At 45.7% G+C, this 25,014-nt stretch overlaps 1 protein-coding gene across 1 annotated transcript in view; it reads left to right on the top strand.

Moving 5' to 3' along the window:
- LOC146790058 (uncharacterized protein C16orf96-like) overlaps positions 1-25,014 on the top strand; it is a 346,006-nt gene that overhangs the window by 150,631 nt on the left and 170,361 nt on the right. The window contains exon 5 of the mRNA XM_085628406.1: positions 15,096-15,246. Coding sequence (XP_085484532.1) covers positions 15,096-15,246 — 151 coding nt within the window. The remainder of the gene's footprint in view (positions 1-15,095; positions 15,247-25,014) is intronic.

The following is a 25,014-nucleotide window of genomic DNA, read 5'->3' as shown; positions in this document are numbered from 1 at the left end:
TGTGCCCATTTGGAGGGACTGTCCCGGCCGCGGACCCGCGCTTGGGGAGAGCTGCAGGCCTGCTGGGCCCGATTGTGCGTTGGAGATTCCCGCTGGTGGCGCAGGCGGCAAGGCGGCCTTGGGTGAGAGCAGATTTGGCATGGTAGGCCCGTGAATTTGTCCGGGCTCGGAGGCCTGTGCAGACTCTGTTGGACCCCTTTTCCTCCCCCCCCTCCCGCTGAGCCTCTGATGTCGTGACCCCTTCGCTGCGCCATGGGGAAGACGGACGCTAAGCAGAGGAAGCTCCAGTTTGGGAAGCACATGGCTCAGGACACTGAAACTGTCCCAGCGTCCCAGACGGTGGTCCCTGAAACGCAGCTGGCGCCGACGCAGGACGACGAAGATGTCAAGAGCATGTTTCGGGAGCTGAAGGGCTGCCTAAAGGAGATTGACGGAAAGTTGGACTCCATGGCCCGGCGACTGGACGGAATATCGCACAAGGTGGATCAACATGAAGAGCGACTGGCGGCGGTAGAGGCGCGGGTTGCCGACTGCGAAGAGAGTAACGGTGATACCCGGGAGAAGCTGCTACGCATGGACAAGGTCCTGGAGGTGATAAAGGGTCGCAACGAAGATTTGGAAGCCCGCTCTCGCAGAAATAACGTGAGAATTATTGGTATTGCGGAATCCACGAACATTGGCACTATGGAGCACTTCGTTGAAGGGATGTTCCGCGACCTGTTTGGTGAGGCCCTGTCGGCCATGTTTCTGGTTGAGAGGGCGCATCGCACATTGGGACCGCGGCCGGTGCCGGGGGCGCCGCCGCGCCCGATCCTTGCCAGGGTCCTAAACTATCGAGACAGAGACACGATCCTACGGCTGGCACGTGAACGAGGTGAGCTTACATTCCAAAATATGGCGATATCCCTATTCCCCGACTTCACCCAGGCTGTGCAGGCCGCCAGGCGTGAATTCTTACCGGCTAAGCGGATCTTCCAGAAAGTGGGGACAAAATATGCGATGTTATATCCTGCTAAGTTACGGGTCCACCACGGGGGGAAACCGATGGTTTTCACGGCGGCGACGGAAGCACTCAAATTTGCGAGGCAGGCGGAGCGGACGCTAAGAGACAAACGTGCCGGGCAGGGGACACCGCCGCACGACCAGCTAAGTGACGTTGAATAACCAAGCCTACATTTTATGTACTAGTGAAACTGGAACATATAGAGACGCCGGACAGCTTGGTTATACCGTATATCATTTGATGTTCTATTAAGGGGACTCTGAACTTATAGCATGTTGTGGCTGCCGGGGGGAACGGAGAGGCTCAGGGATACGAGGTTCGGGGAATATTCCTGAACACTGGCAGAGAACTTGTGAAGGGATCGGTGTTGGGCTTACCCCGCCGCAGGCAGATAGTGTATATGTCAATGGGCGGTAATGTTCGGCCACCCTGTCGCCTTTTGGACAGGGGAGTATGCCGGTGACCCACGCCCTCACAGGGATGATTCCCGTAATTTCACTGATGCAATGCTGTTGTTGGGTTGGGTGGAGGGGGGAAAAAGTGTCTCAACCTGATTGGGGGGTTGGAGTGGGTGGTAAGGGGATTTGGTTAATGTTGTTTGGTTTTCTTACACTGCACTATTTGAATATACCACTACAGGATGATGTGGCCCTGCCGCTGGCCGCTGCCATGTTCTTATTATTGGTACGAAATCCGGAGCGAGAGCTCTCCCTGTGGACCCAGAGCGTGCTACCACTGCTGACTTCATTGCTGCGTAGGATCCACCACCGCACACATACCTGACCGCGCTGCGCTGTTTCACATGGAATATTCGTGGTCTGAATGACCATCGCAAGATCAGACTGACCCATGCATATCTGACACGACACCAAGTTGACATCTGTTTCCTTCAGGAAACGCATTTGCCCCAAGTAGCCGGGGTGAGGCTTCGACATGCTAGATGGGGCGAAATACACATGTCCGGTTACTCCAGTTACTCCCGGGGAGTGGCTATTTTAATACGGCGAGGCCTACCCTGGCAAACATATCGGGTGCATGCCGACACTGAGGGACGCTACATAATATTGCAGGGGAAGCTTTTTCATATGCCGGTGACACTAGTTAACATATATGGCCCAAACTCGGACGACCCTGATTTTTTCCGACATGTCTGGCACAAGACACAGTCGCTGGGAGAGGGTGCATGCATGTGGGGCGGCGACTTCAATGCGGTGATCTCGCAGGAACTAGACAGGGAGGGAGCGGCTCGCGTACATCACCCACATGTGGCTGACCTCCTCCGTGGCCTAATGACGGACTATCAGCTATTGGACTCGTGGCGCGTGCTGCACCCCGAGGTACGGGAGGGCACCTGCTTCACCCCACACAGGGGAGCTTGGTCCAGGTTAGATTTTTGGCTTTTAACCCCACAGGTGCACGCATGGGTTTCGGACGTCGCGCACAGGGCGCGCACCCTTTCTGACCACTCGCCAGTGGAACTGCTGCTACGCGTGCCACAGCCATATGTGACGCCCTTTGCGTGGCGCTTACCAGCACAGGCCCTGACCGATCCGGTGTTTCGGGAAGACATATACCAACGCGTGACGGAATATTTTGAACAGAACACTGGCTCTGTTGCGTCGGAAGGCACCCTGTGGGACGCTTTCAAGGTGGTGATAAGAGGTCACTGCATCGCGGGACAGGCCACAGTGCTGAAGGCCATCAGGGGAACGCTGAAGCGGCTGGAAGACAGCCTACATACTCTGGAGGTGCAGTACTGTTCGGACCTATCGGCGACAACTCTGGCGGAAACACGCACCAAACTCACCGAATACCAGGCTGAAGCAGATAGGGAGCTTAAGTTTCTGACTAAACAGGCTGTGGCCTGCAGATATGGCGAGGGGGACCGGCCGGGCAGGACGCTCGCTCTGCTGCTGCGCTCGCAGAGGCCATCCCCCTTCATCTCCTCAGTGGCGACACCGGAGGGTGGGCATGCGTACACTCCTCCAACAATTCTAGATACGTTTCGGACTTTTTATAAAGACTTGTACCGTACCCGGGGTGCGCCGCCGCTGACGGAGCTGTCGGGATACTTTGATACGATCCAGCTCATTTGGTTCAATGCACACCAAAAGGGGTACTTTGATCGCCCCTTCGAGATAGAAGACGTTAAAGAGGCGATAGGCGCATTGGCGGCCGGGAAAGCGCCGGGACCGGATGGGTTACCGGCGCAATTCTACAAGGAATATGCGGAACTGCTGGCCCCCAAACTACTGGCAGTATATGCTGAGGCCGTTGAGGCGGGTGTGCTCCCGGAATCGATGAGGGAGGTGGTCATTATCGCCCTCTTAAAACTGGATAAAGACGCGCAACACTGCGATTCCTATAGGCCGCTGTCCTTAATTAATACGGATGCAAAGATCTTCGCGAAAATGCTAGCATTGCGATTGCAACCGGTACTGCCACTTATGATACGCCCTGACCAGTCGGGCTTTGTGCCGGGCCGCTCTACGTCTCACAATCTTCGAACCTTATTTGGGGTGCTACACTACTTAGCCCCGCATGTAAAAGCCGTGGCGGTGCTGTTGGACGCAACGAAAGCGTTCGACTCCCTGGAATGGGGATTCCTGTTCCCCTTGCTGCAGTGAATGGGTATGAGTGAGGCATTCATTGGCTACATTCGCTTGCTGTATACCAACATCACTGCCCGGGTACGGGTGAACGGGCTCGTCTCTGCGCCCTTTGCCATCGGGAGGGGTACGAGACAGGGCTGCCCCTTATCGCCCCTGCTATTTGCCATCGCCACAGAACCCTTGGCAGCTCGTATCCGACAGCACCACGCAAACCGGGGCATTGGCTTTTCATCGAGGGCACTGACCGTGTCTCTATATGCGGATGATATTACTTTATATGTAACTGACCCGCAGGAAAACCTTTCGCCCATGACCGGAGAATTGATAGAGTATGGCTTGCTATCGGGTGTAACCATAAATTGGGAGAAGTCGGTTATTCTACCTTTGACGGCCGGGACGACTCGCTTTTCCCCGAATTGCCCGCTGAAGTGGGCGGACGGACCGGTGCGATACTTGGGGGTCTGGATCAGCACTGATATGCAGCAAATATGGTCAGAGAATTATGGGCGGGCACTGGGCTGGGTCGAGGAGCGGGTAGGCCGCTGGAAGCATTTGCCCCTTTCGCTGGCGGGCAGGATTGCAGTGGCCAAGATGGTCATCCTGCCGAAGTTCTTATATCTCTTCGGGAACATTCCGCTGCCCCTGACTGCTAGTTTTTTGCGCCAATTGCGCTCGCAGATGGTGGAGCTGGCGTGGGGTGGTAGGCAGCCGAGGGTGGCGTGGGAGACCCTCACTCTCCCGCAGCGGCAGGGAGGCCTGGCGGCGCCGGATTTCCCACTCTATGCCTACTGCGCGCAGGCACAGTTTTTACACCACTGGGTCCACCCAACGCCGTTCCAGCCACATGTGGCGATAGAAACGGATAGAGCGGCACCGTTGCCACTCGCCGTGGCCCTGTATGCGCCGCTCAAGCGGAGATGCACCGACATAGACCCGGTGCACGCACTTAGATGGGCCTGGGATGGGCTGCGGCGCAGGGCTGGACTGGACCTCTTGCATGCAGGATCGATGCCGCTGCACAATAACCCGATGTGGTCCCCGCTGCACAATATGCGCACTGGCGAGCGGGCTGCGGCGCACGGCCTTCGCACAGTGGGAGATTTATTCCCGGGTGGTTCCTTCATCACGCTGGAGCAGATGTGTGGCGAGGAAGCTCCGACGCTGTTGGACACACTACTTTACTACCAGTTACGCCACACAGGTCAAAAACTGTTTCCTACGTTTCCGGCTCCTCCGCCAGATTTACCAGCCCTGGAGAATGTGCTAGCGGTGGAGTCAGGACGCAAGCTTATATCCAGATTGTACCAGCGTATGCAATATAGCCATCCAGTGGCGATCCCGGCGGCCCGTGAGCTGTGGTCTGCGGAATTGGGTGCCGACATTTCTGATGAACACTGGAATCTCTGCTGTAGACTCCTGGAGGTCCTATCCCCCAATTACCGACTTCGCCTGATACATTTTAAATATATTCATATGGTATATCGTACCCCACACCGGCTCCACCGCATGGGCTTGAGAGATTCCAATGCTTGCTGGCGGTGTCACGCAGGCGGGGCGACCTTCATACATATGGCGTGGGACTGTCCCCCCCCTGGCGGCTTTCTGGGTCAAAGTGATGAACATAGTGGGAACAATCACTGGTCTGCAGCTCCCATGCACCCCGCAGGCTACACTGCTAGGTATATTACATATGGTCAAACCCAAGCACCGGAAGTTGCCAGCGATGCTTATCCTACTGGCCAAACGCCACATTGCGATGCACTGGGGGGTGGCTACAGCGCCTAGTATTAGGGACTGGGTTCGAAGCGTAGTATATTGCCAGTCGCAGCTAGCGCTATATTGGGAGCTGATGCCGACGCGATCCAGGCCAAAGGATATCTGGGAGCCCTTTACTCACTGGTTGGCGCAGACCACGCTTCAAGCACTGTAATTCCCATGTACATGTCCTGATATTGCTGGGAGACGGATGCGGGTCGGATTGCATGTAGGGCACGCTGGATTACATAGATGGGTCATGAGACAGGGCGGCGGGAGGGGGTGGGTGGATGGCTGGGTCAAGCGCATGTTGTTCGAACACTTTGTGGGGGAGTGTATCTATGGTATTACTGGCAGTGGATTGATGAGCGGCTGTGTCGTCCATAACATGTTATGTGTACTCAGCAGTGGGTTGCGTTGTTTTCTGTTGTTTAAAAAAATGCAAATAAAAAGAATTTAAAAAAAAAGAATCAAAATTTGGATCTGCGCATGCCCCCCGTCATATAACATTTGGGTTGCTTGCTGTGCTCAAACACCGCCACAAACTCATACATTACAGATTCTTATGTAGAGCCTATGTTATTCCTAGTTCCCTGCCATGACTCGACACCACGAGATCTTTTAGTTGCCCTAAATGTCATGCTGCTGGGGTTGATTTTGTACATATGATGTGGATGGATATTGAGTTTTTTTGGCATGCCATATTCACCCGGCAAGCCCTGATGATTGACATTGACCTTGCACCGGACCCGCTGCTAGCATCACTGGGCTATGTTCAGGATATACCAAAGAGTGTCCGACGATTCACCGCTATTGCATTATTGTTAGCTAAGTGAGAAATTGCTCTTCATTGGAGGAGCAGGCATTTGCCTACTGCCAAAGCCTGGTTAAACAGCCTAATGTACCGCGACGCTACCAGTGAGCTGTATGCCGCGCTGCCGACCTCCAGGCCAAAGGACATTTGGCAATCCCAGCCAAACTACCTGCAGGAGTCAGAGACTATGGAGTTGGGTTCTTGAGCATGGGTGTTATTTACGCATGTTTTGGGCTGGCCTCACAGACCTGTGACTGTGATCACCTGAAGCGGCTTCCTCTCTAACTACATTGGGTGGCTTGCCGCTTGCACCTCCCTTCCATATACCATGGTTCGCTGTTATTAATGTACCATCTGCTGTCACCGGTGGCCTCTATTATACACTGCTATATTGTTCACACTGCAATGCTTCCCATACTTTGGGACTGTTGTTTGTCATGTTTTATATATCATGGTAAAATGAAATATAAAGTAAAAAAAAAAATAATTGGTCCTGCACTTAGTTTAGGCTTCTCGTGGGTTAGTGACTGTGCAAGATCAGCATGAGTCTGAATCCTGGCAAGTGCTCACTGCAATGTAGAGAGGCGTGAATGAGAATGGCAGAGCAAAGGCAGCCAGTGGTGGGCCTGCAGGAGTTAGAATGACACACGAGGATAAATGCTTTTATTTCTCCTCGCTTTTGGTTTTTCTATGTGTGTTGCATTCTGCAGCACACATAGAAAGAGCAAAAAGCCATCAATGATTGTTTATGTGCAAGAAGGTGCCCCTGCTGCAAATAAATAATCATCAAATAATGATGATTTGCTATATCTATGTGTACAGCAGAATGCAGCTCACACAGATGTAACAAATAGCCATTATGCATTGTATGAAGGGACACTTTCCTGCACATAAACAATAATTCCCTGCAATGCAGGCACCCTTGCACTATGGTGCAAAGGTGCCTGCGTTGACGGTAGGCAGCTAACTTTAGCGCCAGCACTAGGGAAAACACAGGGGTGTTCCGTATTGTAGTAAATACAACGCATCCCTGTGTTTTGAAAATGTCATAGTGCGGAACAGCCAAATTTGGCTGTGCCCACGCTCTGATATTTTCAAGTAAATATGCCCCAAAGTGTCCAGAAAGAACCAATGCCTCAGCAAGGATGATTGCCAAATCTAAATTGCACTCACGTAATGTGCTTATTGTGCTTGTACTTCCAGCTGACAAACTCCTCATATACTTGTTGGCTGGGAAGCCAGTTCACAAAATCCGTTAATGATTCAATATCACCTCTCCAGGTGAGTAGAATGTCATCAATGTTTCGTTCCCGTACCTGAATGTGGTCATGGAAAGGACTGTTCGGCGTCAACACTTGGGTAGTTTCAAAACTGTTAACATAAAGTTGGGAGCAAGGGACACGTCCATGGAAACACCCACGGACACACCCTTTTGCTGATGATAAAATGTCACTGAGAAAAAATTGTTCTGCGTGAGTACTATTTCAAGAAGTTCCATAATGAACTCATTTGGGATGCGCTTTGGGTGTGGTCTGGTACCCAGTAGTTCTGGGATAATTCCAATCCCCTCTTGGGGTGGATTATTAGTATATAGAGATTATCAGCCTGATTCCACCAATATATTCAAACTAGGGTCAAAGTCCATGTCTTCTATAGTACCAATAAGATCCATTCTATCCCTAATGTAGGTGTTCGTAAGAAGAATGAAATCCTTAATCATCGCATCTATATATATTTCCCAGTGGTTCCAAAATGGTTCCACAACTGAACCACAGCCTGAAACAATCGGGCGGCCAGGGGGATTGGATGAGTTCCTATGTATTTTGGGTAACACATAGATTACAGGGGTGTGGGGATTAGTGTTATTAAGGAATAGATATTCTTTCTTAGAAATTATGTCTTCCTTCAGAGCTGATTTAGTAATGGCTTTAATTAAAGATTGTTTGTGTTTCAAGGGGTTACCAGAGAGAGGGCGGTAGTGATCCGTATTAACAAGTTGTTGCATGATCTCCGCCCTATATTAGACTTCATCCATCAACACAATGCCACCACCTTTATTGGCTGGTTTGATGTTCAACTACATACAAATATGAACTTTTTTCATCCATTTATTCTTCATGCACAGTATTGGAATACCATTTTTTTGTTCGCTGTTGCCTTGTACTCCTTTTTAGGTCTCGCCTGAGACAGCGCTTTAGCGCTGCTCTCGCGAGAGCTTTTGTAAATGGGGGATCTGGAAGTGCAAACGAGTGCTTTCAGGCCTCCAAATACAGTGCATGGGTGCCAGCTGAGCGCGCGCACCATTTGGCAGCCTGCACACCGTTTGCTTTCACTTTCGCGGGCCGCACGGCCGCTTTGATGTTTGATCGCGATCGCGATCACTTTCACACAGTGCATGTGCGCCGGGCGCGCGCACCATTTGGCAGCCTGCGTGTACATTTCGCGGGCGCTTTGATGTTCTCAGTGAGCCGCGCGGCCACTGCGAACATCAAAGCCGCCGCGAAATGTACACGCCATTTGCCACCCCCTTCCTTATCCCACTTCCTGCTTGTCTGCTGTACTCCCTCCTAAGCTGTACTCCTCTCCCTCAGAGTGAAGCCCTCCTCAGGTCTCCCTGCAGTCTTAGACTGCTCTAGTACGTCCTGATCTGTGCTTTCTCCTCGGCCCATCCTGATCAGTGCTCACTCATGCCTTAGCACGTGCTGCAGTCCAGGCAGTGGTCAGTCTATCTGCTGTTAATACTAATTCTGCCCAGGCTACAACCGTCCTGTTCGAGACTCTCCTCCCGTCTTTCTCGGGCAGTATGCCGTCCAGCCTCGGGATGTGCTCCGTCCTGCACTCTTCTCAACGCCCTTGTGTCCGCTCTATGCTCCCTCCTGCGCCTCGCTCTGTGTTCCCTCCTGCGCCTCGCGCTGTGCTCCCTTCTGCCTCGTGCTGTGCTCCCTTCTACCCCGCGCTGCTCTCCCTTCTGCCTCGCGCTATGCTCCCACCCGTCTCGTTCTCCCTTATGCCACGCGCTATGATCTCATACTCTAGGCAGTGCTTCCACCTGGCCTCCACTGTCCTTCCTCCTGACCCACGCTGTGCCCCCCGCTATTCTTATCCCCCTCCACTCCACACAGTGTTTTGCTCCCTCCTATTCCGAGCTCTACTCCCTCTGGGTGTTTTCGCTCTTTTTCTCTGAATGGAATTCCCTGCCAGCTCTTCAGAAGAGTCATAGGGAGAAAAAAGTTTCCGACTCCTACCCGGTAAATTCACCAGCCCAGCCCTGCCTGTGCAACGCTAGAAGTCTGATCCTCCGAGAGCTGCTCAGTGCGCGAGCTGCAGCTTCACTACAGCAGGGGCTGAGGGGCCTGCGGAGTCCCGCATGGAACACCGTCCAGGCACCGAGCAGCCAGATGCATCGCCCCTGTGTACAGCAGGAGGGAGCGCTCGCGAGACACACCGGGTTTGCAGCCCGAGAGCAGTCCTCGTGAGGTGCCCCTGTGCTCATCTAGGCAACACCACACCTGAGGGAAGGCTGAGTGCACCGCACCTGAGGGGAGACTGGGTGCATCCTGCCGAAGCATACAGCGGATGCGCTGCACCTGAGACAACCTCTGTGGCCCCACAGCTGTGCATATCCATGGCACACTGCACCTGTGCGCTGATTATTCATATCTGAGTGGAAGGCAGCGTACGTTGGTGCTACCTGAAAGAGTCACTGGTACTCTGCACTGCAAGACAGGCAGGACTGGCATCACTTCCCCGAGCACTAAGAGGTGTCTCAGCAGGAACCTGGCCTGGCAGTGCCATCCTGGACAGGTGCCCCTGTTTACACTACAGAAAGGTGTCTGGGTGACCTCATTGCCCGGACACCCACTCTGGATCCAATTGGTATGGGTATCTAGAGTTCTGTTGATGAACTCTGCATCTTCGGACAGCCGGAAGACACCCGGGCACATACCTCTCACCATGGACTGCACCGCCCTGCTCCTGGCCCTGCTTGCTGCCGTTGGCGCTATCAGGAGCCCCTCCAAGGAGCAGGACGCTGGCGCCACGGTCCCCGCGTGCCCCCCGGGATGCCGCTGCGAGGAGGACGGGGTGCGCATGTGGACGGACTGTTCAGAGCAAGGACTTTTGACGGTACCTGGAGGGCTGAGCCCCTTCACAACATACCTGTAAGTAGAGCCCACCTTCCTTCACAAGATTGCCAGACTGTGATTGATAACATGCCACACCCTAATCAATAAGAAGGCCAGGCTATCATCAATAGGATTGCAGTTGCATGCACAGTAGGAGAGCTGTAGTGTGCTCAGCCTGTGCAGCCACTACTAATAGCAGTGGACCTGTAGGCGCTCACGTCATCATCAGAAAGAATGCTATGCTATGCCCGATTAGCAATTCTGTGGTCAACAACAATTTAATGCAATTAAAATTTAATTCAATTGTCAATAAAATTTGCAATCTATGAATAAACAATTCATGCTTCTGGTCAATGAAAAATCAAAGCAATGATTAGCAAGGATTTGACACTGCTGCATTACTCACTGCTGCATGCTGCATGACACTGCTGCACGCCGCACACTGCTGCATGCCGCACACTGCTGCACGCCGCACACTGCTGCACGCCGCTGCATGTCACACAGTGCTGCATGCCTCACACTGCTACGCGAAACACTGCTGCACGCCACACACTGCTGCACGCCGCACACTGCTGCACGCCGCACACTGCTGCACGCCTCACACTGCTGCACGCCTCACACTGCTGCACGCCTCACACTGCTGCACGCCGCACACTGCTGCACGCCGCACACTGCTGCACTCCACACACTGCTTTTATGCGAGTTTATGCTACTGACATTGTAAATGACAATGCCTTTTATTTGTTTTAAAACCAAAACATAAATAAAAGGCATTGTAATTTTACAATGCCAATAGCTCAAACTCTTATAAATGCGAGACCTATTGCATTGCAAATGCTTGTTATATGTTTCACTCTGCGCCATCCACTTTTTTTCATGAACACTGTGTGTTCACTTTGCACATTGAGCACTTTGCATTTACACTTGATGCTGCCAATATATATTTACAAGTTCTAAAATATTAAATAACATCTTTTGGATTACTGTTGGCCACATCGTTTTTCGGTAATTTATTTACACGTGGAATATATGGAGCTAATATATTGTACAGATGATGGAAACTGGTTATTTCTTATGATGCCCTTTGGAGCATTGCTGTGAGGTTTTTGTATTTGAAAGTGCAACACTGGTTAATTTCTACATTCCAGATTTCTAAGGTGCAACAGAGCTCATATATAAGAACAAGTAGGTATCTTCTGCAAATATAAAATCAGTTATTTCAGAGTGAAACATAGTGGAATTACCTCACTAAGGTTTTGTACTAAGAGCTGAACTTTTTTTATTTCTCACTTTTCTTTTTGTCCCATTTATGAACTCAAGAAATTGCTCTTCTTGGAAATGTATTGTAGTTTATGCTATAATTCCTATTTGTGATCCACTTTTCTTTTCTATTTTTTTATCTGCTGATTTATTCTCGGTTTCACTATTTGTTTTTCTCGGTTATGTGTGATTTATTTTACCATGCTAAAATGAAGCATAAAAACATCAATTTTTGAAAGGACTTTGTCATACTTTTTCTGCAATGGGAGTGGGGTGTATTTGTAGCAGTGGCCAAGTTTGAAAAAAAAGAGTAAGTCAAGACTTCTAGCCAACCAGAGATGCAAGTACTGTATCTGCAACTGAAAGTTATTCTCAGTAGGCCTTCTTAATCCCCTGATAAGATGCAGACGAGCAGTCAAATTCAAGTTCAAGGTTGGCGGTTTAGGACAGGCCTAGGTGCATAAATAGTACAACACAATGATCAGAGTTGTAATGAGGATGCCATCGGCTAGCCAGAGTTGTGAGAACACTACACTTTAAAAGGAGATCCTTGACAATATCAAATCTGTTTATTTTGAAACCCTCATAACTTCTCTCAATCGACATCCACAGCAACTGGCAGGCACAACTCTCACGGCATCTTCACTCTCCGTAACAGACTTTGCATTCTACTTCTCGTCTAAAACCACCACTATAAGACAAACCTTTGCTACATTACTCTATGGCCAACCCCTATCCTCTTACTCCCCCATTACCGTCTAAACACACACTCCAAAGCGCTCCAAATTAACAACAGCTCTTCCAACTGAGCTGATTCCAACACTCAAATCAGCTGACCCCTCTTGAGATCCATCTGACTCATTCAACCCATATACAATCAAACCTTTAACTCTCATTTCCGAGGTTCTTATTCAATCACTCACTCAAACCCAGCAGCTACTTTTCATACTTTAAACTTACAGAGTTTCTACCACTTCTAAAAAAAGACAAAAATACTCCCAAACTCAACTCAAACTTAAACTACTGCCTAATATCTAAACGCCTGTTCTTCTCTAAAATACTGTATTGCCAGGCCTTCAACACCATTACATTATTTCTCACCTTAAAGAAAATATTCAGCCCCACAGAGCAGCCTTTTCACAAATAGTTAACTTTATCACATTCTCTCATCACAAAAATGTTATACTCATAATTCTTGATCTATTCGCAGCCCTTCATATTGTCAATCATCCCACTCTACTATCCTTCTGAAGACCATTTGCACCTCCCGCTCTGCCTTCAAATAGTTCTCCCCTCACCTTCTTATCAGAGCTTTCTTGTTACCAGGCAATCCAAACGATTTCCTTCTATCTGCTACTAGTTGCCATTCTTCAACGCGTTCTTGAGCCCTCTCTTATTTTCTCGCAGCACTTCTTCCCGGTAACATCATCTGTCCTTTCGCTTTCTTCTAAAATTGATATACAGATGGCACTCAAATCATCTTTTCTTTTCCCACTTCCTTGTCTTTCCTCCTGTCATTCACTTCTGATTGCCTGTCTTTCCTTAAGCTAAACCTCCTCCACCTTAACCACTACTTAGTTTATCTGTTTACTTCCTAACACACTGATATTTACATCCTTTGTGAGAAATCTTGGTGTTCTTTCTAGTCGCTCTAAAATAGCATCTCCTGAACTTGTGCAAGATTTGTCCATTTATCCCATTCCATACAGTCAAGGCAGCCATTTTTTCTTTCTCCCTTTAGGACCGGTTCTTAAATGGTGACACCAGAACCCTATGCCATCTCTCTCAACAAACCACAACTTCACATTAGTGTCACCAGGTTGGAAGGTTCCCTACTAAAACATAGGGACTATTATGGATTTCTAACATTGGTATTTCAAACCGTCCACTTCCCTTTAACCAAAGTATCTCTTTGAAATCTTAATCTGCTAGACGCCCACCTGTAATGCTCTCATTGTGACCGGATAGACCTTCCAGGAGGCAGCCATAGGGGTTCATTTGATTATTTACTCGAGTTAGCCATGGAAATCAAAGAAGAGATAAGAAAGAAGTGAAAAGGGTAAGAGGTGGTCTGTGTAAACCAGGCTTCTCCAACGAGTAGCTCGTTGGCTACTAGTACCTCCCCAGCTACCTGTAAGTAGCTCGCCTGTGTGCACCCCAGCCGAGTATACAAGAAGCTTTTGCTTGGATGAATTAACATATTTATCCTACAATTGAAAAGTGTGTATTTGAGATGACAATGTGTGCATTTTCAGAACTCATAAACTGATGTTTATTGAAAAACTGATGGATTTCTAAAATATAAATTTAAGGTTATATTTGAATGATAAATCATGAGGGCATGTGTAAATGTATTACTAAAATTATAACCTCCATGCTAGGGGCATCACAGCTAAGGCTGTCAGGTGTTAACCACGTAGAGGTGGCATTTCAGATTGATAAAGCCTTCTTCACATTACTGCTGGCAACCCCTCCTGATAACTGAGGGGATTGCTGCCGGCAATTTTGCATGGCGTGGCCACTAATGTAATCCGGTGTGACTTGGTCACTATGAGCCCACTGATAACAATAAGGAGCTCTATATGAATTTCATTGAACATGAGTAGCTCTTATTACAGAAAAGCTTTGTCATCTCGGGTGTAAACAGTAGTCACCCTTGATCTCCCAACCATCATACAACTAAAGTAAACCCTAGACCACGTGACCCAGTGTATTAGTATCCTTCACAAAACATTTACCAGACATCCACATTCTGATGACTGTGACTAAATGTGTTTTACCATATCAAACATATAAGGAATATTAAGCTATGAAGGAGAGCCATCTCATAAAAGTCATTAGATTTAATTTACTGGGGGAGGCAGAAAAAATTACCCAGGATGCACCTGGGCACCATAAAAGCAAATAATTACTCTGCTACGAGTCTGGGCTTGTACATAGAGGTTCAATGAAGCCTACCTCCTTGAAACTACAAGTTTGGGAGAAAATTCTAGTGTTTCCCTTCTCAAAGTATTCCAAAGAGGTAATCTTGAGGAGCACCAATTTGAACATTAAGGGTCCCTCAGGAACATGGACCCCTCTCACTGCAAGACAAAGGCAAAAAAGACAGAGGAACATTAGGGGGCAAAGGAAAGATTGTGGTTGCACAGGTTGTCTGTGACTTTCTTCCTTAAGGGGTAGGGGGATGCTAATATAAAAGAAGGCAATTCAATCCAGTAGATGCATTTGATAGTTATTTCAGTGCATGTCACACCTATACCCATTTTACCTATTTGAATAAATGCACAAATCTGGTCTATTCCTTAGCTGTACCAGTAGTTTATTAATGATCTTTCACATAACTCGGAACACTTCCCATATTCAGTGGTAACCAATACATATTTGGACCACTTTTCTTGCATTCTGATAATTGATCGCATATAAATTAATTCAAATCATATTCCTTCTTGGGCACTGGGCTCATGGTACGCTACTGTTTTCTTCAGGATTCCCTCTAAATGAGACCTTTTTCTCTGGTTTGGTTTCAGGGGTCTGAATTGGTGTCTGGTGCTGATTCCAAAACGAAGAATGCCAAAGAGATCCTGAATCGTTTGGGACAGATGCCTAGCCAACAAGAGGCTTTGGAAAAGCGAATCACAGAAATTGAGAATGAACTCAAAAAGCAGGCGGAAGACATAGGTGAGCTTTGCCAATGTAAAAACAAGAACTAGACTAGTAGAACAACTTCCATGTTCTAGTTATGTTAAGGCAGTGTAGGTGATCTCAGTAGAGCAAGTGTCAAATCTTGATGCTAAGAGGGTGTAGCAAGTGACTGCTGCAAAACCAGCACTATTCCCCAGTTACATCAATGCAAGAGTACCTGGCCTTTGCAGAATCAACTCCACACCGCAGTGGCTTCAGGGTGACCATAGTTGAATATGACAACTGAGCTGGCAATAGTGTTGCTGGTGGATTGGTGAATGTTCTGGAATAACTCTCCCCCTAAAATGGGAACCCTTCAGAGCTATTTTCTTTTTCTTTCCATAGTTTTTGTGTCCCCCTTGTATTTCAAGCAGTTGGTTCCACTTCAAATGTTTTTTTCTGCATTTCTGGACTGAGGTGTACTCTTCTGAAGAGCTCTAATGAAAGAGAACCACATGTCAAGAATTGATTTATGTTTTTTTCCTGGTTAGGATCATTACCAAGTTCTAACAAACCTCTAAACCATCTTTGCAGGCATCTGAATGTGTTAGATTAGTGGTTCTTAACCTGTGGTCCAAGGACCCATGGGAATCCACGAGGCCTACTCAGGGGTTCAGCAAGTGTTACAAAATTAAATAATCTTAAAGTTATTACATTACAATGAGTAAAGTATATATAAATAAACATATGTTTTATATATAACTATATATATATTTATGTATCATGTGATCAAGACAGCGTCCTGCTGTCGAAAACGCATCATGCTGGGCACTTGCTATACGAAATGTAGCTTATTTTGATGCAATAAACCTGCACTTTAAATTCTATAAGCACGGTGTGGTCCGTACCTGTTTGATGCTGAAACTGAGCATTTCAGGATCGTGAACTCCTATATGTATATATATATTACCTACTGGCGGTCGCCAGTAGGTAGTTATAGTTAGGACCACGTTTCCATAGGAAATCCGCAACATTCTATTTTGAATAACTTTTGCGCCGGTCAACGAATCCTCGCGAATTTTTCAAAATAGGTGGGGCGCTACGCTCCGCTCCTACCCTGAAAGTCTCGGGGGGTTTCTTCAAGCGGGGGCTGAGATAAAAGGGGGGGTCCCAAAACGCGTTTTTCCCATGCATTTTTCCATAGGACCTTTAGACACAGCTACAGCCCGAACGGCTGAACAGAATTACTTGAAATTTGGCAGAGAGGTAGTCCTCAGGTCAAGGAAGTGCCTTTTGTAGGTTTGGTGTAAATCTGTTCAGTAGATTCTGAGAAAATAGCCTTTAAATCAATATATATATCTGAGCCAGCTTACGGTGCGCTTACGGTGCGCTTACCGTACGCGTACGGTGGCGTGCGCGAGCGCGATTCTGATTGGCTCTTAGATCTTAGTAAACATTCGAATCGGCCGAAACCAGGAAGCGGCGGCCGCCATTTTCTCTCTCGCACTCTGAGTAGGGCAGCATAAATGAAGCCCAAAAATGGGTAAAGGGGCAGTATATTGAAATAATAATCACCCAGCAATGATATACGGGCCCCCAAACAACCCACAAAATCGCCGATTACGCTTACCGTACACGTATGGTAAAAAAAATTTTTTAAAAAAAATAAGTATCCACACTCTGCCCACCCCATGTGCAAATGGTGCCCGAAGGGCACCTTTTGTGCATGGCTTTTGAAATAATTGAAATTAATAAACAAAACATTTCACAACGATGCGCATAATATGTCCCCCATGTGCGCACAGTGCGCGAAGCGCATCGTGCGTACATGGCCCATCTCGCATAATGTGGGCACGCGGTGCGCGCAGCGCACCGCGTGACCACCGTGCGTGCATGGCACTAACTGCGTAAAGTGGGCGCGCACGCCACGAATGGCGCAAAGTAAGTTAGCATTTAAAAAACCGTACAAATTCACTGAAAAAACCATAGGTTTCACACACGTTATAGTTAGGAATTAGCATTTAAAAAACCTTGCAAATTCACTGAAAAAACCATAGGTTTCACACATGTTATAGTTAGCTGTACATTTTACTGATAAAAAACCAATGAAATTCCCCCGTTATAGTTACTGTAGGCAACTATAACTCACGCGACCGTAATCCTCTGCTGATGACATATGTGTCTTTATGAAAAAAAAATATTTGTAATATATGTATAGCTAAAATTTAATGGAAGAAGACATGGGCAAATAAGTGTCTAAATACAGTATTAGCATCAGCAGAGGATTACGGTCGCGTGAGTTATAGTTGCCTACAGTAACTATAACGGGGGAATTTCATTGGTTTTTTATCAGTAAAATGTACAGCTAACTATAACATGTGTGAAACCTATGGTTTTTTCAGTGAATATATATATATATATCCCACGTTTGCAGTCTCAACAAAAATCCGTATCCACGGAGAAGATAGAAACCACGCAGATCCAAAGTAAGGCACAATAGTTGATTTATTTCAAAGCCGAGTCTTCACAAAATCTGACGCGTTTCGGGCATCCGCCCTTGCTCACAGACAGTCAGTAAAATAAAATGAGCCCATTTTATACATTGAGACTTTCAATTGGCTGCACTTTTTTCACCATTAGTTCACCATGTGATATTTAAAAAGTGAAGACACACTACTCATTGATATATAGTCTGTTTTCCAAACAAATTCGTGTCAGACCAAATGGCACAAAATTCATAAATAAATAACCGGCTATAATCCAAAAAACCACTCAGGCGTAAATCAAATATTGTAGAACAGTTGAAAACATATATACATACATATGTAGCTGTCTCGCATAAAATGCATTTGATATATTAAGTAAATGTCATAATGGTATCCAATCTCAATTGACTGTGCAAATCACGCAATAAAGTGCAAATATTATGGATTAAAATTCATTCTATTATATTAAAAAAAGAGATTTTTTTCTATACTGTGCAAATTACGCAAAAAAATGTAAACACAATAAATTGTGCAAATAATGCAATTATGTCAATAATCCAGATTTGTGGATACGGATACCCAACCATATATGACAAGACACGATGCGCCTAACAGCATAAAATGCATTTTTCAATATTAGAATAGTAATATAATTCTATTTCACGCCTGAATGTTTAATTCCACAATATTGTTAAAATAAATATTATGGTCTGAACAGACATATTATTGAGTCTATGTCAAATAGGTTAAGTGAAAAAAACACAATTTATGTATCCCTAAACCATGTAATCAAACATGTGGGCAAAGAAAATTTTTTAAACTGTGTTTGAAAAAGGAAGAAAAATGGGGACAATAATCAAAATTCATAATATATTAACATGGAAAGCGGCAAGGCACAACACTCTAAGAAAAACTGATCATAGTTAATATATAATAAGATGTTAAAGAAATACATGTAGGTCCTCCGTTGTATTAAGCCCATTTGGAAATCTGCTATCTAATTTTAAAATGAATTCCGATTCCAATCTTCTAAGCATTTTGTCACGATCACCGCCTCTCTTGGTTTTTGGAACCGAGGCGATTACAAAATAATTGAGGCATTGTAAATTATTGTTGTGACAAGCTCTAAAATGCCTCGCCACCGGATATGATGTATCATTATTTACGATGGCACGTAAATGCTGAAGAATTCTAACGTGTACAGGCTGTCGGGTACTCCCAACATATCTAAGATCACACGTACAAGTTAGTACATAGATGGCAAATTCAGTTTTGCAAGTAAAGGATCCACGTATATCAAATGGATCTGGGCTGAATGGCGTGCAATATTGGGTTGTATTCTTACCAAATTTGCACGCTCTACATGTAAAACAACGCTTAAACCCCGGCCGGGATTTCAACCACTCTTCTTGTTTTCTGAGTTCAGGGAAGTCATGACAAATCTGGGTTCTCAAAGAGGGTCCCCTCCGATAGGTTATCGTGGGTCCATCTGATATTCTTGGTTTTAAGACTAAATCAGTTTTTAATATTGGCCATCTTTCTTGAATAATGGATCTGATTTGTCTCGCCTGTTTACTATAGGCTATAATGAGTCTGGGCGATTGATTGTTATTTGCGCAATCACTATCTGAAGAAATTTTGGATGTTGGTAAAAATAGTGATTCGCGTGTTCTAGCTTCTATTTTAAGAACTGCCCCCCTCAAGATGGATTCCCTGTAACCCCTTTGTCTGAATCTTTCCAGGGCTTCAGTTTTACAAGTTTCAAAATCATTGGCTTCACTACAAATCCGTTTGAGCCTCAATAATTCTCCAAACGGAATATTATCTATGACATGTCTGGGATGTGCACTGCTGGCATGAAGAGTGTTATTGCCAGCAGTGCTTTTTCGATAAAGTTTAGTGGCCAAATGATTCTGATGTATGAACACTTTAACATCTAAAAATTCAGCTTCACATTCACTGATAGAAGAAGTGAATCTAAGATTTTCCTGATTGCGATTTAAAGAAGTAACAAAATTAGTCGCACTGGCATAATCACCACGCCATAGGACAAAAACATCATCAATAAATCGCATCCAAAGTACCACATGTTCATTGTATATATCGTGATGTACCAGTCTGAGGACATGCTCCTCCCACCAGCCAACATGTAAACATGCATAGCTGGGAGAGAAGCATGCCCCCATCGCTACACCACGTTTTTGAATGTAAATGTCGTTCCCAAATAAGAAAAAATTATTATTGAGGCACCAACTGGTAAGTTCCATTAGTAACTTGTTATGATTATAACAGTTAATAGGCCTTTTGCCAAGGAAAAATTCCAAAGCTTTAAGCCCAGATGCATGGTCAATACTTGTATATAGCGACTCGATATCTAATGTAATAAATAGCATATCTTCGCCCCAACATGCATTCTCAATTTTACCAATAAAGTCCTCAGTGTCTCTAATATAAGTGGGAAGACCCTTCACCAAATCCTGCAGGAAGTAATCGATATATTCAGTCACATGTTCCGCTACTCCTGCAATGGCCGAGATAATGGGCCTACCAGGCACTGGAACAACCTGTTTGTGGACCTTGGGCAAAAGATACAATTTTGGCAGTAAAGGATGCTCAACATGTAGAAACTCAAATTCATGTTTCGAAATCATGCCTTCTCTTTTCCATTTCAACAGAAGCTTTCTCAGTACTTCTCTAGCTTCATTGAAATCCTTGATAGTACTCTTAGAGTAGCATGATGGATTATTGAGTTGGTTCATTGCTTCTTTGATATAGGCTTCTTGTGGCCAGATAACCACGTTACCTCCTTTGTCCGCAGTGGCCACAATAATCCTATATATATATATAGAGAGAGAGCGAGAGAGAGAGAGAGAGAGAGAGAGAGAGAGAACTGAAAATGTGCAAACATTTTCTATATTTGATTGTGAAAATATGTCATTTGTTTTGTGTATACTTGTTTTTGTATTTTTATAAATTGTTTTTAAGTTCAAATCATAGGCCGGGATTCCCCAGCTTCCAATATTAACTCGGGGGGGGGGGGGGACCTCCGATTCGAGTAATTATTCAGTGGTGGTCCACAGAAATCAAAAGGTGAAGAACTGCTGCTTTAGTTGAATTATAAGACTCAGGTGAATCAAAATAAAAGTCTTCATTGATCTTCTGAAATATGAATGTTGTTAAATTTGCCTATGAAAGATCCATGGATGATTTTCTCCAATCTAGCGGTCAAATAATTTGCTGAGATACAGACATTTCAGAAGGCAAAAGAGCGTAGTTCATAAAGTAATGCCAAATGTGATGGTGGAACAATTGGTCTAAATACTGACATTTCGGCAGGCACAAAATCATCAATGATGAAGCAATGGTTTTCTTTTGGAAGTTTCTTACCTAAAGTGGTAGCTTCCTTGAAGTCCTTTTTCTGTTTCACATAGTTTGCACAGCACCGTAAGCCTCTGAGCTGTTATTATAGAGAAATTGAGCAATAAGTAAGTGAACAACTGGGAGCCAATGTAAGGTCCTAATCGTTATTGTATTTCAGACTGAGGAGCTCGGCTGTTCAAGTGACAGGCTTCAGAGATCTTCAGATTCAATGTCAATCTGTTGTAAACATAAAAGGGTGAGCTTATGAGCTCAACAGAGACATTACGGGCTTCTAAATATACCAGATGACAAGTGGAACATAATTATTATTCATGTGATGTGTGCTCTATTTCCAGTGTCCAGTAAGGGTGGGAGTGGGATTTTGTTTTTGAAAAACAAAATACTAATGACTCTGACACCTTAAGAGTTTCCTCCCAGCTCATGGGTGGTCAGTAGTAATATTTTTCTGTTCAGGATCATCAGTTTGTCCCTATTTTCCATTTGTAGCATAGTACTCTGCCCGCCAAACTCTAAATTGGGCTCTAAATGTCTGAGGGTATTATACACTGCACTCAGTAGAACATGGTGAGAATGAGAAGAGGGGTAAAGAATACAATAAGCAAGTAGTCAAGAGAGGAGAGATATATAAATTAAATAATGCATGCTGTAATCATGAAAGGCTTCTCTCAACACCTCCCAATCCGGATTCCACCACAACCACAGCACAGAAGCTGCCTTCTTTGCAGCCACCAATGATCTCAGAGCCCTCCTCCATCGAGGAGAAGCTGCTGCTCTGATCCTCTTTGACCTCTCAGCAGCATTCAACACTGTATCCCACTACACCCTGATCATCACATTGGGATGCAAGGAAATGTCCTCAAGTGGCTCACCTCCTTCCTTTCCAGAAGAACCCAGAGAGTCTATCTACCACTGTTCACCTCCGAGCTCAAAGACATCATCTGTGCTGTTCCTCAGGGCTCATCCCTCAGGTCCACACTTTTCAACACCTTCATGACTCCTCTGGCCAACACCGTCTGAACCCATGGATTAAAGATTATATCCTATGCAGATGACACCCAGTTCCTCCTCTCGCTCTCAGAAGACCCCACCACCACAAGGGATAACTTCTGCAGTTGCCAACTGGATGAAAAATAACTGCCTGAAACTCAACAAAGACAAAACGTAAGTGCTGATCTTCGGCAACAACTCCCCGTGGAAAGACTCGTGGTGGCCAGCGAAACTAAGAACTTCACCCACACCAACTGACCATTGCAAGAAACTTTGGCATAGTACTGGACAGCAAGCTAACCATGAAATCCCAGATCAATGCAGTCTCCTCCACCTACTTACTCACACCTCGCATGCTACAGAAACTCTTCAAGTGGCTCCCCATCAACACCAGACGGACTGTCACAGAAGCCCTAATCACCAGCCACCTAGACTATGGCAACACACTCTATGCAGGAATCACCACCCACCTCCTGAAGAGACTTCAGATCATTAAGAACTCTGCAGACAGACTCATCCTCTACTTCCCAGAACAGACTCACAACACCCCTTACCTCAGAAACCTCCACTGGCTCCCTGTACAGAAGAGATGCCAATTCAAGATGTTGATCCACACCTACAAAGCCCTACACAACCAAGGTCTAGCCTACATCAACCAACGCATGAACTTTCACCAGCCCTCCAGACACCTGTGATCTGCATCCCTGTCCCACGCTCACACCCCTGGCATTCGCATAAGCAACAGTGGAGGGCGTTCCTTCTCCTACCTCATGGAAAAATCCTGGAATGACCTCCCTCTTCACCTCAGAACCTCTACCTCGCTTCTAGAATTCAGGAATTCACCCAAGACCTGTCAGTCCAACTGATCTCTCCAGCAACTGCTACTTCCTCAAAGCCTGGATACCCTCCTGGGTGATTAGTTGAGCATTAAAAATCCAATGACTGATTGATTGATTGATTGTGGTTTCCGAATTGCAGCATGTAATCTCAAGAACATTTTCCTACTACCAATGGTCACAAGGCCAGAACTGACTGAGATGGTTTCAATAATCAGAGATGCAATGCCACAGATATCTGGTCTGATATAAATGCTCTGAGTAATATCACTTTCATTTATGGAAGGAGTCATTGTTTTCCAGAAGCTTTGACAGACACAGTAGGTTTGGCTTCGGCAAGTGTTCATTTTTTAATTTATTTGTTCCTATTTTATTTTACAAACCCATGCACTAAGCAAAGAAATGCTTGGGCATAAAATACTAGTGGCGCGCCAGAGCAGATGTGCCCACTAGCCCAGGCACACCAGCCCTTGCAATGAATTGTACTGCTTTACATGCTGTTGTACACATGTTATCAAGAAAACACCTCACAGTGAAAGACTACCAATGGATGCAGCGGGCTGGCCCATTGCTTCATATTCTTTACTCTGGTCCGTGGAAACAAAAGGTGCTGCTTGAACAGACCAATGAACCATGAGGAAGGAAAAATCCCCATTTATCTTTGTACATATGTATAGTTTTAATGAATTGTTTGAAAACATGAGGCTGGGGAGACAAAGCTGATTCTGGACCAGACTTAAAAAAATATATACATGGGATATGTGCACTAAGAGAAATATGATTCGGGAGGATGGTGAAAATCTTAACTACTTGAAGTGGTGTGGTCGGTGACATTTTTTTGATAGATGTATCTGAGTCACAATGAAGGTAACAGACATTGGTACGCCAGTGGTATGGCCACTGACCGGTCTTAAGAGGTGGGCAGACATTTTGGGAATGACAAATATTCCAGATCACACTTTGCCCTTTTAGAGACTTTTCACATTGAAAGTTTTCAAATGCAGCAAAATAATTCTCAAAGGAAAACAGTATAGAAGTCTTAATACTTCTGTCACTTCTAAGGAGGTCGTCCGTCTTGCAGCCGAGCCATGTAACCTTAACTATGGCCAATGGCTCTGGAGTGGGTCCACTCAAACCAAAGCTGCGGTTATTTGCAGTACTTCATTTGTCTTTAATACATCATTGATCCACAATTCCAGTATGCACTGGCAAGAATTTCACTTTTAATGTAGATGAGCCACATGGTTGTTACATGGTGAGCCATATTGCTATCCTGATTTCAAAATACATTTAGATGCAGGTTAAAAAGTAGTATTTTTGGAAAATAATTTGTAGCCGCTGCAGATGAATGCATAGCCAGTTTACTGTTCAGCAATCCCTTCTAAATGCTTTTCTACTGAGTAGAATGTTTTTGTACAGTGTGGCATCTCTGAGAAAATTAATATATCTCTATATGAGATGTCAAAGAAAGCCAAAATGACTGCTATCGACTGCTTAAGGACAGAAGCAAACTTTCATTATATCCCTTTGTGCCAAGTTCTATATTACAAGTGTCACTTTAATTAATTTTGAGACTTAACTTTGAAAATAAGATTTGTTTTAATTGTTATCCCCTTGAACACTCTGTTTTTTCTCTAAGTTAAGATAATGGGGCAAGGATTCAAATCTATAAATCTTTACATAAGTTTGAATTTTGTTGCCGTTTAGAGGCAGGTTTGGTTTTGGCTAGAAAACACGGCATTAGTCCTTAGAAGAAAAGCCACAGTAGTTAATTGTGATGCAGATTCATATTTTGATAGTAAAACAACTTTGATTTTATGTTTTTTATAACCAATTGCAAATTTTGAGGCAAAAACATTCATTATCACATACAGATGAAACTGTGCGTATGGTGATACAGCAGGACTTGGTAACATCAGGGTGGAGAAAACCAGTTGCTTCCATTAGCAGTCCATAGAAGGAGCACCATTTCCCCCACACTGTTAATGCTTATGGGGGTGCCCACGTGCAATATAAACAGGCTTCTCCTGTTGCGCACACCATCCACCGCCAGCCACACCAACATGGATCATGGGGGGGTGCCCGTTGTCTCCATGTACGAGCCTCCTCTCTCTTGGCAACCAAGAAGGCCCCAC

The sequence above is a fragment of the Triturus cristatus genome, chromosome 10 (genome assembly GCF_964204655.1).
Source record: "Triturus cristatus chromosome 10, aTriCri1.1, whole genome shotgun sequence".
Classification (NCBI taxonomy): Eukaryota; Metazoa; Chordata; class Amphibia; order Caudata; family Salamandridae; genus Triturus; species Triturus cristatus.
The sequence above is the reverse complement of the archived record's forward strand: the minus strand, read 5'-3'. Positions and strand labels throughout refer to the sequence as shown.